The sequence below is a fragment of the Lithobates pipiens genome, unplaced genomic scaffold (assembly GCF_037356315.1).
Source record: "Lithobates pipiens isolate NorthernLeopardFrog02 unplaced genomic scaffold, aLitPip1_a1.2 Scaffold_8, whole genome shotgun sequence".
Lineage (NCBI taxonomy): Eukaryota > Metazoa > Chordata > Amphibia > Anura > Ranidae > Lithobates > Lithobates pipiens.
Genome location: NW_027507903.1, coordinates 248,302,997 through 248,320,030, shown reverse-complemented (window position 1 = coordinate 248,320,030; position 17,034 = coordinate 248,302,997). Strand labels below are relative to the sequence as shown.

Below are 17,034 nucleotides of genomic sequence, written 5' to 3'. Positions count from 1 at the left end.
TTACATTGTAGCAAAGTGTCATTTCTTCAGTGTTGTCACATGAAAAGATAAAATATTTACAAAAATGTGAGCGGTGTACTCACTTTTGTGAGATGCTGTATACAGTATACCATAGTTTGTAGACTGTATAACTTTCACACAGAATAAATAATATCAACTTATTTTGGATTTTTTTTTACCTAAGAAATGTATAACAGAATACATTTTGCAGAGTAATAAGTAATTTGTAGTTTAAATGTAGAATGTTTATTTCATTGTATTCTCACATTTATAAAATAAACCTTCATTGAGGGGAAAAAAAAGCAGAATACATTTTGGCCCACATTTATGAAGAAAGATTATTTGCCAAATTTTATAATAGAAACTAGGTTTTCAACATTTTCAGTATTTTTTCATTTATATAGCCAAAAATAACAAACCCAGTGGTGATAAAAATTTAATTTGCGTACAGTGTTGCATGATTGAGCAATTGCCAGTTAAAGTAGCACTGTGCTGAATAGCAAAAGATGCCCTGGTCATGAAGGGGGAGGTAAAACCTTCCGGTGGTCAAGTGGTTAACAATTACAATTTCATATACATAAGGACCAGAATACACTCCAAACACCACCAAACAGGACACCACTGGTTATTTAGATCTGTCTTCAACATTACAGATAAATATACTCAGAAAGGGGGAAAAAAAGGGCGACCCATGCACCACAAAGTGTAAACCAGCAAAAGAAACATTTTAATAAATAATAAAATTGCACTCACATAAATAAGAAAGCACACTTTTCTATTGATGTTCCATTCTATGGTATAGATCGCCTAAAGTGTTTGCAGCATTTTTTTACATATTATTCTAATTGCCATTAGCATGGTTTATTATTTGAGATTTAAAAAATGTAATATATTGCAGATTACCAATCATTAGATGTGGTGGCTGCATTTGTTTTCTTTTTGTTTGTTTGTTTTCCTTCTTTTTTTACCTGGGGATCTGGTCAGTAACACACCTCCGGTATTAGAGTGCCTCCAGCCTGGATGAAGGAGCACAGGTGGAACCTTGGGAGAGCAGCATTGTCAGTCTGGGGGGAGGGGTGGGTGGTGTTTGTTTATTTAAATCTGTTAGTACATCTAACAAATTGAAGCCAAATCCCAGCTAAAACTTTATAAGCCATTACAACAACAGTTTTTTCTTCTTCTTGGGATAATGGTTTTACATAAATAAAATTAAATCTGATCATTGTAAGCATCTCTGCCAGTTTTTAATGCTTTGTCTCATCCCTGCAACTGATACATCTGCCTGAGAGCTTGTTCTTTTGAAAAAAAACAAAAAACAAAAAAAACAAACACAGATTTACTGGCCAGATTACCAGATGAAAATATAAGAAAGAAAGCCCAAAAAGAAAACTAATGCAGGCATCAAATCTAAGAATTAGTAAGCTGCAATATAATAAAGGTTTGCTTTTGGGCTTAATATTTGTTGAAATTAAAGTGAAACTCTGGGTAAAATCAGAAAATGACATATTGTATATGGTCCTTTCATAACCGTTATATTACATGTTAAACACAGTAACGTAAAAAAATAAAAAACACACATTGCCAGTTTGAAACTCAGCGCTATAACCCAAGGAATGCAAAGTGGTATATAATGCCCATGGATAGTGTTAATTATGTAAAAAAAATAAAAAAAATCAATCTTTAGAAGGAAAATTAATAAATAAAAACTGAGAGAAAGCCATTTTTGGTAAAAAAAAAGGATGACAGTACATCTATTATTTTTACACTTTCTTTAACAGCCTAATCTCTCCAGCACTATTTTTTGCACTATATACAAAAAAGAATGAAAATTAAAGAAAAATAAATACTTTTTTTTTACTTTCCACTATAATTATATTTGAAGAAATAAGTATTCTGCTCCATATTTTTGGTAAAAAAAAAAAAAATCCCAATAAGCGTATATTGATTGGTTTGCACGGAAGTTATAGCGTCTACAAACTATGGCATATATACAGTACCCTGGAATTTTTTTTTTTTTTATACTAGTAATGGCAGTGATCAACACCTTATAGCGGGACTGCGATAGTATGGCAGGAAATCTGACACAGACACTGACACTTGACACTTTGTCTGAACCAGTGACACGAACACAGTGATCAGTGCTAAAAATATAAACGGTCACTGTACTAATGACACTGGCTGGGAATGGGTTAAATAACTAGGGTGATCAAAGGATGAAATGGTATGCCTAACCAATGTTTGTGTGTACTGTGAGCTGCTTTTACTAAGGGATGTGACAGTTTTTATTCCCTGTTTAGTTTACATTGACAGAGCTCTGTCCTGTCTTCCTCCTCGCTGATCAGAGGGTTCTGGCGGTCAATCATTGGCCAGCATCCACTGATCGGCTAGTACTGTGACTAATAGCACAGCATAGCCGGCGCGTGCCCCCTACCGGGAAGCGCCGGATAGCCTACTAGGTACGTGACCCAGCAAAGTAGAGCCGTTCTGCCGCCGTACACCTACATGAGGCAGTCGGCAAGCAGCTAAAGTTCACCTGAAACTTAAAGGCCAAGGTCATCTTTAAGGGGTTAATTCACAATTACCAAAAAAACTGTCTATGTAGAAAAGGGTGTGTGTAGGGTGTGGGCAGCTTTGACTAAAGCTGAATAATGCCCTTACTATAGGTGTAGGCAAGTGATGGCGAACCTTGGCACCCCAGATGTTTTGGAACTGCATTTTCCATGAGGTTTGTCATCACTGGTGTAGGCCAACTCTACATTAGTGACCTCTGAAACACTCCATGCTACTGCATCAGGGGGGAAGAAAGCACATGTGAGAAGGTTTTAAATCAGAGAAAGTTCTGACTTCTCTGATGGTGAAGATGAACAGTAGTAGCTGGGCCTCGTTTAGCAACATCCTAGCAATGTCCTGGGAGTTTTCAGGTCAGGCTTCATCATGTACGTAATGGTCTACACCTATAGCAAGGGCATTATTCAACATGGAGGGTGGTAGGCAGATGCTTAAGAACATGGTACATGTTATACCCTAAATAAGAGCATAACATGCTCCTAAAGGTGAACTTGGCTTTTAACCACTTCCGTCAAATGGACATACCAGTATGTCCTTGGGTTTCCGTGCAGCTGCAGTCGTGGATCTTTTTTTTTTTTGGGGGGGGGGGGGCGATTTTCTATAATATAAAACGTGACTATACAGCCCCTGGGTCACTTTTACAAGTCTTATGGAATGTGGTCCCCCCTCCTCCCGCATCCTTCCTGAGCTCTTCCATTCCATCAAGGCACTGGGACTGAAACTGGCGGTCAGGGAGGCACACCATAGAGGTGTAGGAGGAACTTCCACTCCCTGATCATTTCTATGGTCTATGAAACCGGAAGCGATGTGGATTTTGTCCGTATCGGTTTGCTTCATCAGGGCAGAGGAGAGATTTGCAGTTTAATAGATCTCAGATGTCTCAGTAAAGAGTTCCGGACCGGTCACTGCCCCAGCTATGATAAGGAATGTTGTGCATCCCTTGTGATAGAAATAACTTTGATAATTAAACAAAATTGACAATGTAAAAAAATACATTTAAATAAAATAAATCAAAAAATCAAAAATTAAAGTGCTTCTGCCCCCATTGTTATATGCTTGTTGGTCTTACACGCATATGTAAACAGTGATCCTAATTGCAGAGGTTATTGTACTTGCATAATTAATGTGTTTTGATTTTATGGGTGAATTTATTTTTACTGTGTTTTGCACTATACTGTAAAACTGTCAATGCATGATGATAATTCTTTAATAAAAATCTTAAAAAAAAAAAAAAAAGAAACGTGATTGCACCACACACGTGAGGCATTGCCGAAAATGTCAGAGTGAGCGCAATAATTCTAACACCGGACCTCCCATGCAACGCTAAACTGGTAAGCTGTGAAAGATTTTAACCCCTTCACACCAACTGCACGCAAATATACTGCCCCACTGGACTGGGCTTTTTTTCTGTCTGTGAATGGATGAGAGAAATACATTGTATCATTCGCTGTCCTTGCAGAGAGATAAAAAAAATAAAAAAAATTAAAAAAAAAATAAAATAAAAAATACCTAGATCAAGGTTTGATCTAGGTCAGTGTCAGGGTTAGTGTCAGTGTGTTTTAGGTAGGATTAAAAAAAAAAGCAAAAATGCGCACTATTGTTTCTGGGCTTTACTACTGGTACAGACAACTAACATACACACATATGTAGTATCACTGTGATTGTCAGCAGCAGGAGAATTTTTTTGGGTCGTTCTTTGGTAGTAGAGAATGATAGTAGCATGAAATATACAGTTAAAATTGTTTTTTTTTTTTTTACTATTTTGGACCAGTTTTTCTTTGGTATTAATAATAAAAAATAAACACACACACACACACACACACACACACACACACACACACACACACACACACACACACACACACACACACACGATATATCCGTTACCATTTACCACCAAATTAAATTCCAATTTCTCCTGAAAAAAAACAAGATATAATACACCTGGATGCACAAAGTAGTTGTGATGATATGTACGGTTTTACTAACATGTCAAAATTGCAAAATTGGGCTTAGGCATTTCGATTTGTTTTATCCTTAGGTGCACAGGGGTTAACGCTTAGTCTATGAAGATTTTTAAGTAACATAGTTTGTCTCAATTGGGCATGCAAAATTTTAAAGAGTAAAATGTTTGGTAAAATATAAACATAAAGTGGATAAGTAAGTGGATGCCGAACAACAGGGCATTCAATTGTGTTGGTGTGCACTACAATTCATTAAAGTCTATTTTTATTTTAAAAAAATTGTGTTGAAAAACAAATATATATTGAAAATATTGTGTGATATAAATTGCAACAGTCAACTTTTTTTTTTCTCTGTGGCCTTTACTTTCAGAAAATATATAATGTTTGGGAGTTCTAAGTAATTATCAAGTTCTTTTTTTAAAAATGCTGATTTTTACATGTGAGAAGTGTCAGACATGGCTTGGGGGGGGAGACAAGCAGTTACATTTCACCAGAAACGACATGTTCATCATAAAATGACTCTGTCCACAGGATGACAACACAGCTGTGTGATTTTACTGTAGAGTGAACAGTGCCGTTACCCTGTTATAAAAAATGGAAATCTCTACCAGCAGGGTTAACCAGTAATAAAGCTATGTTACAGGGGTACTCAGAATACAATAACTGCAGTGTTAATGCCAGTGATGAACAACGTCATATATGCCAATTTTTCTATTGCCCATATTTACACTTTAAGGAAAACACTGTAAGAAATCAAAATATATATTCCCCCGAAAAAAACTCACTGTTCTTTCCCTTTATAGAACAAGTTTAGTGAAATGCATTAGCCCACTCCTCCTATCCAGGTAAACTGAAATGATACAGGTAACCCCTAATCCAGCTGCCTACCTACACCTACCATGGCTGCCATGCTGAGGTAAGTACACAACTGGGTGGGTGGAATTTCTAGTTTCGTTTAGGTTAGGAGGGCTGAGATTGTGGACTACTGCAGCTTTCGCTAGAAATGAAGCTAAGCTTGCCTATCAGGCAAGTAACAGCAATTATGACAAAGTCACATTAATTCTGAAAAAGCACCCTTATTTTAAAACAGTAACACAGAAAAAATAAATTAAAAAATGGCCTCCTGCATTTCTTTCATATAAATACAGGGGCTTTTTACAAAGTATAGCTGCAGAAAAAATGTGAAAATTTCATTTTCTTCCTTCGTTACAATAATGTTTATTAGTCATCTTTGAGCATTAAAGAGGAAGTGTTCCCTAGTAAATGGAAACCTATTGGTAGAATCTATGTCCTTAATTCTATTACTGGTTTATTTTTGTATCTATTGATTGCTTTGAAGTAAGAATTACCAATAACAAAATGATGCATTGCGCATATTCTCTTCCAAGCTTTTAGGAATGTCTCTTGAACCACAATGTAGGCATTTTTGATGGTTTCCAATCAAATCCAAATCCATGTTAGGGATTATTTGGTTTACTTGGGAGATACAAAAAGTGAATATAGCTAGATAAAAACAAAAACTGTGCCTGTCTTCATTTCAGGCTGCAAAGCAACAAAATGTGATTATTTTAAAAGGGGCGATTCTTTTCTATACCCACTGTAAGCCTGTACCAATTTCTTTATGTCTTGGACTAAACATAGCAACGCATAAATATTCAGAAGGATCAACATTTTCTCTAAGCCCTTGTACACACGGTCGGAGATTCAGATGGAATGTGTCCTATCGGACCGTTTTGTCGGATAATCCGACTGTGTGTGGTCTCCATCGGACTGTTTCCGTCGGAGTATCTGACGGACCAAGTTTTCCAACTTGTCCGTAAAATTTACAGACAAAATGCTCCGATCGGACATACTCCGATCATGTGTAGCCTACTCCGACTGACAAAGTGCCAAGCATGCTCAGATCAAATTCCTAGACCAAAGCTATTGGCTACTAGCCTGAACGTAGTCCCGTCATAACGAAATAACGTCATCACGTTATGTACAATCGGATTTTCCGACAACTTTGTCCGACCGTGTGTATGCAACAGTTTCGGACAAAATCCGTCAGACAAAATCCAACGGATCTGGTTGTCAGAATGTCCGACCGTGTGTACAAGGGCTTAGACATGCAGTAAGCGACCAATAAGTTACAGATTTATAACATAAGAGAGTAATCAGATAAACATATTATAGCCTACCTTATCATTGTTATTCGAGTGGTCCAATGTGTCGTACGCAGGTGAACATTCCATTAATTTCCCATTCGGTTCACAGTTCAGTTGTACCTGGCCTTGGCACTGAGTATGGCATGTGTATTTACAATCTGAAAGAAAATAATAGTCATTTGAGTATAATCTTCAGGTGTGATGAATATTATTAGGTCATGTTTCAGTCTTTTGGTATTCCCAAATAATCAGTTATCAGTATAAATATAACAATATAAGTTGGAGAAAAACCATTATGTAGAAAAAATATAAAAAATATATAAAAAAATAAATAAAAAAATTGCAAAAATTGCAAAAACACTCCTAGCCACAACATATGTTATTGTAATATAATGTCTGATGGATATACTTTATCTTTGATAGTGAGACCTGTTCCTTCCAACTACCCCCAAGTGTGTCCTGACAAAGCAAAACAGCCAAACCCATTGACGTATAGGGGCTTGGGAGCGTATTGTTAATAAAATATATTTTTGTACTACCGTATATACTCGAGTATAAGCCGAGATTTTCAGCCCCTTTTTTGAGGCTGAAAGTGCCCCCCTCGGCTTATACTCGAGTCATCGCTGTCTGCCCGCTCGATCAGCGTGTCGAGCAGACAGACAGCGGCCATTCTATTCAAAAGCCGCGCCTCCGGCTCCGCCTTCGCCTGTGATAGGCGGAACACTGAATTTCCCAGCAGCCTGTGTTCCGCCTATCACGGACATCGTATCATCCTCGTACTACGGACGAGGATGATACGACGTCTGTGATAGGCGGAACACAGGCTGCTGGGAAATTCAGTGTTCCGCCTATCACAGGCGAAGGCGGCGGCGCAGCTTTTGAACTTTACAATGGCCGCCGACGAAGAGGGCACGGGACGGAGGCAAGGGAAGGCACGGCACGGGACGGGACGGGACGGCGGCGGCAAGGCACGGCACGACACGGGACGGATGCAAGGAGGCAAGTCACGGCACGGGACGGAGGCAAGGAGGCAAGGCACGGGACGGAGGCTCGGGACAAAGGTAGGCTGGACACACACACACACACACACACACACACACACACACGGATGGAGACACACACAGGGATGGATGGATGGATGGAGACACACACAGGGATGGATGGATGGATGGATGGAGACACACACACACACAGGGATGGATGGATGGATGGATGGAGACACACACACACAGGGATGGATGGATGGATGGATGGAGACACACACACACAGGGATGGATGGATGGATGGACACACACACACACAGGGATGGATGGACGGACACACAGGGATGGACGGACACACAGGGATGGACGGACACACACACAGGGATGGACAGGCATGTCTCACCCTCGGCTTATACACGAGTCAATAAGTTTGCCAGTTTTTTTGGGGGTAAATTGGGGGCCTCGGCTTATATTCGGGTCGGCCTATACTCGAGTATATACGGTATATCATTGTCCATCTTGCCTGTAAAGTCCGAATTAGGGCCTGTGGCCCTTTACCCTTTCTCTCTTCCAATATAAAAGCAAACCCACATAGATTTATTAGACATAGCATACTCTTGATCTCTGCTTCTTGACACTTGTGAAACAGAAATTGCTTCTGTGCACAAAGACTAGTAAAAAAAACAACACAAAATTTAAACTCCATATATTGCATGTGATTATGAGTGAAGAGGGCATTATTAGTTCAGGTAAAGAGTAGAGAGGACAGTTTGGAGAATGTAAGGCCCAAATGGTGTCAGGCAATAAATAGGCAGAGGTTTAGGCAAAGGGCAGACACTTTAACATGCTTGTTGTTAAAAGCAAAATAAGCCTAATTTTATTGTGAAAAGGGACTAGTAGAGAGGTTCAGCAATGTTCATAACATACTCTACAAGTGAAAGTCTACTTAGTAACGTCCGGGAGAGGCATGTCCATGTAGTAGGAACCTGTGCCTAAAGCTCTATTAGACATCACCTTAATAAAGATAGATTTGGAACGGTCATAGGCACTCCTGGATGCTCACTTACCGAATTAACATTCGGTGAGGGAATTGGGCCTGGTTAACTTTTGGCGTTCCCAAAACCTAACAGTTAATCAATATGCCCATAGAACATCCTCAAGAATAGATTTGGTATTTTTCAGTTTATATACACACATATATATATATACTTATACTTATACTTATATACTTATACTCTGGTTTACACTCCAGTGCACTTTTTTCTGCAACATTCGTCATTATCACCTAAAGTGTACCTCAAATCCTTAGCCATGCATATTGTCAACGGCGCAAAATTATGTATTCCAATACACTGGGGCACACCACCTGTGCCCCAGTATTTCTGAGTGTCTCACCCGTCTCCATGAAATTGGAGAGATGGAGGAATTATCCATATTGCACGCTATTCGCCTTCCAAATTCACAAGTATTAGGGTCTGCTGGCTTCATTTAAAAAAATGTCTGATACCTAAGAGCATCTGATGACAACCTACCAGAGGTGCTCCTTCAGGCTGGAACCCACTATTGCGAATTGGATGCAGCTTTCCAGTTCATATGTCAGGAGATTGTGATCGGCTCTCACATCTCCAGAGCGGCGCCGGTATGAATTGCACAGGGGTCCTGTACGTCTTCTGGTCTGTTTCAGGTCCGAATTCAGCAAAAAATCTGAGCTGAAATTGGACCTGAAACAGTGAACAGGGACGAACCCAGCCTGAACATTCTTAGATACTATATTTTAAAGAATGATCTGCCATGATGCTGAAGTGTGGCTCCTTGACTCCCCTCTCCCCAAGTGTGAGAGCTAGGGGGATTTAGCCATGCTTTGCTAATCCCTGTGTCATGGTTCCTACTGTGCCAAGCAGAAGGCCAGGCGTGGTATTCCCCCCAAGTGGCTCAAGGAGGTATTGAACCCATGACTGCCTGTTTAGTGCTCCTGTTACTTTGCCTCTGAGCCACACCTCAGTTCCTTTCAGCCCGCTTTCCAGCTACGCCTAGTTCTACATAAAGTACTGAAGCTGATACTCTGATTGTATCTGTCACTCCTGGTTCAGCTGAGGCAGTTTATCCAAACAGCTGGGTATAAAACACTGCCTCACTCTGAGGGGTTTGTCAGTTCATTGTCTCTTTCTGTCTGTTTTGCCAAGTGTTCCTGTTTTCTAGTTGCATTGCTCCAAGACTGAACCCAGCTTCAGACCCTGGCTCTATTTATCCTGACTTCTGGAATCCCTGACTACGGCTTTGCTGTGACTATCCTTTGGCAAATTCCTGTTAAGCCCCTGTGCACAGATTCACAGCCCAGGTAGCTTCTTACCTTGTTACCGTGGACTGTGTGGATTTGCAAGGGTGAGCATACATCTCTGCACTATGGACTCCAACCAAGGTAAGCACTTACACCCTGTTTATCCTAGGAGATACCCTTATTTCTCTTGGCCACCCCCCCCACTTTTAGATCACTGTCCGGGGTTGTCAGGGTTGTCAGTGAGAAGCAGACCTTGTACCTCTAGGCGGCTGGCCTCCTCCTTTCATTGGCCACATCACTTTCCATTCCCTATTCTCTCTTCCCCTCACCCCCCTTTTTGTTTTTGTTCTTTTCCATAGTTGTTGTCCACCTTTATGAAACAATGGCTCCAGATATTCTATCATCTCATTGCTAACCGATGAAACAACTTGAGTTTCCCTTTATTTTCCCATGACTATTGGGAACATTTTCTTATTCATGATGTGACACTTTTGGAACATGAGCTGTACTGAGTGAGTCTCTTGCCCTGTACACACCGTCGGACATTCCAACCACAAAATCCATCAAATTTTTTGCGACTTTTTTACGGATTTTAACCCAAACTTGTCTTTCATACATATGGCCGCACAAAGTTTTCGGAAAATCTGATCGTTTAGAACGAGGGGACGTACAACACCTACAACGGAACTATAAAGAGGCCAGTAGCCAATAGCTTTCGTGTCGTAATTTATCCTGAGCATGCGTGGCACTTTGTGTGTCGGAATTGTCTACGCACGATCGGAATTTAAACGATCAGATTTTGTTGTCGGAAAATTTTAGATCCAGATCTCAAACTTTGTGTGTCGGAAATTCCAATGGAAAAGTCCGATACACGATCTGAATTTCTGACAACACAATCCGATCACACATTTTCCGTCAGAAAGCCCGACCTTGTGTACAGGGCATTAGGAATGTTTTTTTTACTATTAACGGCTATGTACTGGACACCTTTGTTCTTTGCTGGTCTGGTTCTGTCTTGTCCTTATCCTTGAATTAAACATTTTTGAAACAAAACAAACAAAAAAAAGGGACCATTATATGGGAAGTGTCCTACTGAAGCACCTAGTATTGATGGGCATATTAACTGGCATCAGTATGGTGAGATCCTACCAAGCTTGTAGCCCTCCAACCATGGCAATAGGAGCCCAGCATCCCCTGAGTTGAGCTACTATACTGTTACCAAAAAAATATATTTAAATAGAAATTGAAAACAGCGTGTTAAATTTCCATGTTGGTAAGTCATTTTTTTCTAGTGCAGACATCACAGCACGGACTATTCTTCCACATGTAAGTTCCATATTAATTATGAACCTAAAAAGAAAGTGTCTAGCCTCATCTCCTAGCACCAGAGCTGCATGGGTTTCCATAGCTATCCTGTTTGCTGTATCATAGAGGCAGGTTGTAAATATTTGTTCACAGTTTTACCGAGAGAGCTCAGACTTTTCTCACGCAACGGACCTCTATTTTCATGAACTTGAATAGTTTCTATGGCGTTTTCCCATGATTCCAACGATTTCCACAGAACTATTTCTTTGCTTACAACGTCAATTAAAATACAGCCAATATTACCTTAACAGTAATACCAAGATTATTTTCCAGCAGTAGGCTCATAATCCAGTAGCTGGATGTAAATGCTAAAACAAAAATAGTTTGCCATTTTTTTTATTCCAATGTTGACCATAATGTATTATATATTATTGCAAAGCTTTCCAAGTCGGGTGATGAAAATTCGTACTTGAGTTGGTTTTTAAACTCTATGTAAACCCTGACAAAAAAAAAAACGCAATTGTATCCCTTTGGTCAGTTAAATATACAATATAAAAAAAAAAAATATATAGGTGCATTGGGGCAGTGCATGTACTCCATGAATGGGTCACCAGAACTCCCTGCAATGTCCACAGTTGGTATCCAGCTCTTCTTGACACTCTTTTGCATACAAAGTGTAACCTTTGATGTGCCAATCCAGGTAGACCTTTTACACCTCTAACCCTTCTACCCCTTTAAGTGAGAGTAAACTCCCATGTATGATTTTTACCTATAGGTAAGCCTATAAGAAGGCTTGCCTGTAGGTACTGTAAATATTTCATAAACATGCACCGTTTAGGAGATATTTACTTTAGATGCAGACAGTGACATCACCGGTGCATGCGCTCTGAAGAGTCATGCTGTAAAGAGCGCCCCCCGCGCACATGCGCCAGAGTGACATCCTTACCAGCTCCGCCAATCAGATAGCTGATGCCAGAGAACTCAGGGTGAAGACGGAAGCACCTGCTAGAGGGCTTAGTTTTCAGGCAAGTCTGTCATAATGGTTAAAAGAAAAAAAAGTGTGGCGCTTAGGTTGCAATGAAAAAAAAAAAAATCCACATGTGTATCTTAGATACCTGTAGTTATAAAATCTCAACAGATAAACAAAGTGAATTGTATGAACCACAAATAATGTGAACAAAAGAAACACAATTATATTCCAAATAAAGTCTATCAAGTGAACATTCTTCGTACTCTTCCAAGTGTATAATGCAAATCAATATCCAAATGTGAAGTACAATTAGAAAGTGAAACTTCAGCCTCTGGTGTGACGTTTGGAGAAATGGAAAGATGACACCACCACCATAGTAAAGAGAGGAGGCTTACCGGATGACGTGGACTTAAAGGGGCTTACGCCTCTCAAGTCGGACAAGCCTGTTGGTTACCAAGAACCTGAATGCGGATAATAGGTCCTATATTCCATCTCCCAAGGAACCTCAAACCATCTATTCATCGGTAGTGACCATCATAAGGTATTCAGTCATCGGACGGGAATAAGGAGCTCAGGTACCATAAACCATGCAAATAGAAGACTAGCATAGCATGATACCGTTTAACAAATTTTTTTTTTTTAAATAAGTTACAAAATGAACACTCACATTTTAATAGATCATTTGAAGCATGAATCAAAACAACAGCGATGTCTGTAAGGGGGACCCCCACTTCATGCCCCTAGAAGGTATCTGTATGTCCTTAAGGTGAAGTGGTTGTACTGGGATCATAGCTGTCACTTCCGTTTTCAGTTTGATGTTTATAATAATAATGTTACCAGCTTGTAAATCATCTGATCAAACCAATCTTAGTTTGATCAGATGCTTTTGAGGGCAGTGGAGAGATCTGGGGTTTAATAGACCCGGTAAAGTTTACCCATCACCGCCCATGCTATCAACAGGGATACTGTTCATTCCTTCTGATATCAAGAAGCTGATCTTTTTTTTGTTTGTTTAAAGAGTCTGTATAAAAACATTTGAAATAAAATAAATAATAAAATGTATTGTAACATTTCAATGAGCCCCAATGCTCAGGTGCAAATGCAAACATATACGCAAGTCCCATGTGCATATGTAAACAGTGTTTGCACCACACATGTGAACGTCAGAGTGAGAGCAATAACTCTAAGCCCTTGTACACACGGTCGGAGATTCCGATGGAATGTGTCCGATTGGACCGTTTTGTCGGATATTCCGACTGTGTGTGGTCTACATCGGACTGTTTCCGTCGGAGTATCCGACAGACCAAGTTTTCCAACTTGTTGGTAAAATTATCCGACAAAATGCTCCGATCGGACATACTCCGATCATGTGTAGAGAATTCCGATCGGACAAAGTGCCACGCATGCTCAGATCAAATTCTTATAACAAAGCTATTGGCTACTAGCGTGAACATAGTCCCGTCGTAACGAAATAACGTAATCACATCGGATTTTCCGACAACTTTGTCCGACCGTGTGTATGCAACAGTTTCGGACAAAATCGGTCGGACAAAATCCGACGGATTTGGTTGTCGGAATCTCCGACCGTGTGTACAAAGGCTAACACCAGACTGCCCGTTTAACTCCAAACTAGTAAGCTGTAAAGGCATTTAATGTTTTGCCGATGGAGATCTTTATGTACCGTAGTTTTTCTCCATTCCACAGTTGTGCACATAACATCATTTTTTACCAAAAATTGGATATTATATTGTGCTTGTTTAATTAAAAGTAATTAAAGTGTATTCTTTCCTGAGAAATTATATTTTAAAAATGGCTGCTCAAATATTGTGCAGCTTACAAAAGTTGCATCAACTTCCCCCCCCCCCTTTCTTTTCTTATCCTATTGTTCTCCTTTCTGTTAGGCCCTTTGGGTCATTCCTGCTCTTCCTACACTTTTAATAAAATGGTGTATACCATCTAAAATGGTGTCTGTGTATTTGGTCTTGCTCGTGGACGTGATCCACGTTACGTATACCATTGTTGAGGTTTCTGTATAACCGTGTGCATATCTAAATAAAGAATTGAAAAAAAAAAGTTGCAACAAGCGCCATTTTATCCTCCAGGCAAGGGTCTCTGTTTTCAAAAAATATATAATGTTTATGGATTATAATAATTTATAATTTTATAGGAAAAAATAATTGCAGGTTTTAACATGTTTGGGAGAAATGTCAGAATTGGCTAGGTTTTTAAGTGGTTAAATAAGTTTTAAAGTGTTTGCAAACCCTAGCAATGAACTTCTGTTATTTGGTCAAATGAGGCCCACTTGAAAGTGATTTGCTATATTGGTTCAATAAGTGCAAAAAAATACCTGTTTATTCTGCCAGAAATCATGTGAGCGGATAATCTCCTGTACTGTCTATGCAGATAAAGTGGAGAGGAGGAGAGGTCTGTGTTCTTCCTAATCCTTCAGAAATGAAGCAGGCAGGGTTGATACCATGCATTTAGGAATTCAGAGCTGTGTGGTCATGCCAAAAAGTAAAAAAAACATGGGGGTATGTGCATGTATTCCAGACATGTAAAAAATATATATTTTATTTAGTCTTGACATACAATTTATATGTTTAGTGTGTGTGTATGCACTTATCCTAGACATTATGGCAAAATGACATTTAAAATACTACCATAGCTTATAATCTCTTTTCCAAATACATTTTCCTCTTGCTTCAATGACCAGCTATTAACTGATTGAGTTCAGGAAAGGCTAAGCACAAAGATAATCAAGCAAATCAATGGGTGTAAGTGCTGTAATTACTGGCAAGATAGGTGGCTTTTAGCTGGCTAAACAACAGGAAGGAACATTGAACTTGATCCATTCACAATAGGTAAGCTACTATTTACACGTTACGTTGTAACCCCCATTTCTGGGGAACTGGTAAAGTCTAATTCACCAAAGCGTGCAACGTAAATGGGAAAAAAATATATAATTTTTTATTTTATAAAACTTCCCCAAACTGCAACCCTTCTCTTGCTTTTAACAACTTTTGGAGCACTATTCCACCACACCAAGAACGGTGCACTATTTCTCCCACTGACACCAGCGACGGGGGGGGGCGATTACTCCAATGCCCTGTACATACGATCAGATTTTTCGGCAACGAATGTTGGATGTGAGCTTGTTGGCTGAAAGTCAGACCCTGTGTATGCTCCAGCAAACATTTGTTGTTGGACTTTCCGCCAACAAATATTTGATAGCAGATTCTCAAATTTTCCGCCAACAAAACGTTGTTGTGGGAATTTCTGATCATGTGTACGACTCACAAAAGTTTGCGCATGCTCGGAATCAAGCAGAAGGAGCCGCACTGGCTATTAAACTTCCTTTTTCTCGGCTCGTCGTACGTCTTGTACGTCACCAGGTTTCCACGTTCGTAATTGTTGGCCAACATTTGTGTGACAAGACAAGAAGCAGCCAACAACCTTCGAATAAAATTTCACGGTTTTGTTGTTGGAAAGTCCGATCGTGTGTACGGGGCATAAGGCTACATTCACACTGGGGCAGTGAGGGTGTTGGCGGTTTTATCGTCTTTTTAGCAGTGCTTTTCAGCCGTTAGCATGGTGTTTTTAAACCCCACTAGCGGCCAAAGGGGTTAACACTGCCCATGTAGTGCCGCTGCCGAATCCTTTGCAGGTGCTTAGCAGGGCTGGCCATTTATTTCAATTTGCAGGGCGGTTTAGCAGCGGTGTATACACCGCTCCCACCCCAAAGATGCTGCTTGCAGAACTTTTTCTAACTTTTTCTTAAGCTCTTAGGCTTTCACATTGGAGTGACAGGAGAGGCGCTTTTTTTTAGCGCTAAAATGCCTGTAAAGCACCTGAGTCTGAAAGTGCCCTAACAGAGCAACAATAGAGCATTATTTCTCCTTCCAGTAATCACAGCACTAGGTCATATTTTTACTCCAACTGCTCACCAACCCTGTGGCATTTTCTTTTACTCCCACTGATCACTGAGCCTGGAAAATTTTCTACTTTCAGTGACCAAAGTCTGGCCCTTCCCAAGGCCAAGTACACACAGGCTGAATATCACCCACAAATGGTGTGTTCGGAAGGAACTGGCCAACTTTCAGCCCATGTGTCCAGCTCCCTATCCCAAAGGGCATGCTGGAAAAACGGAATCCGATTTGCATCCAATCAGTGCTGGCAGCAAATAGCTGTGAGTGTTGATCAGTGTATCCTGGCGGGGAGGCGGTCCCCACAGCAGAGGAGATTGCTGTACTAACATCAATTGTGTTAATATAGCGGTCTGTCAGTTCTTTTTTGTTCAGCCCACTGAATTGAACAAGAAAAACTAAATTTAAGCCCAGTATGCACAAGTAGCTTTTTTTCCATTCAACTCATCAGGGCTGATCGGGAAAAAAAAAAAAAAAGGGGGGGGAGCCCCTGTACTGTGTTATGACAGGGGAATGGACCCCCACCAGGACAACCCTGTCAGTGTTCTCAGCTATTGGTTGAGAGCACTGATCGGGAGCCGGTCAGAAGACCTTTTCTGGTCATATCCCTTCGACAGAAGGTGGGCGAACAGCCAGCCTCTGTTGGGCCAACTCCAGTACACACGAGCTCAATGTCGGCCCATTCAGCCTGTGTGTACTAGGCTTTATAGTGTGTACAAGGCTTAAGGTCTGAAGGTCAGAGAACTGGCAGTTTGTTTAGAAAGTTTGAGAATCCCTGATCTGATAAGTACTATTAGCTTGATCAAACAGGTCCAGGGCTTCTAAATGTGAAGTGTCTTTGAAGATCCCTCCAACATAAACTGTCACTGATCAGTGCACAGAGGCAAGCATAAGC

General features: G+C 40.2%; 1 protein-coding gene across 4 annotated transcripts in view; it reads right to left on the bottom strand.

Annotated features, from left to right (window-relative positions):
• RASSF3 (Ras association domain family member 3) overlaps positions 1–17,034 on the bottom strand; it is a 244,190-nt gene that overhangs the window by 130,913 nt on the left and 96,243 nt on the right. For all 4 annotated transcript variants that reach the window (XM_077469751.1, XM_077469752.1, XM_077469753.1 and 1 more), the window contains exon 2: positions 6,713–6,837. In XM_077469751.1, coding sequence (XP_077325877.1) covers positions 6,713–6,837 — 125 coding nt within the window. The remainder of the gene's footprint in view (positions 1–6,712; positions 6,838–17,034) is intronic.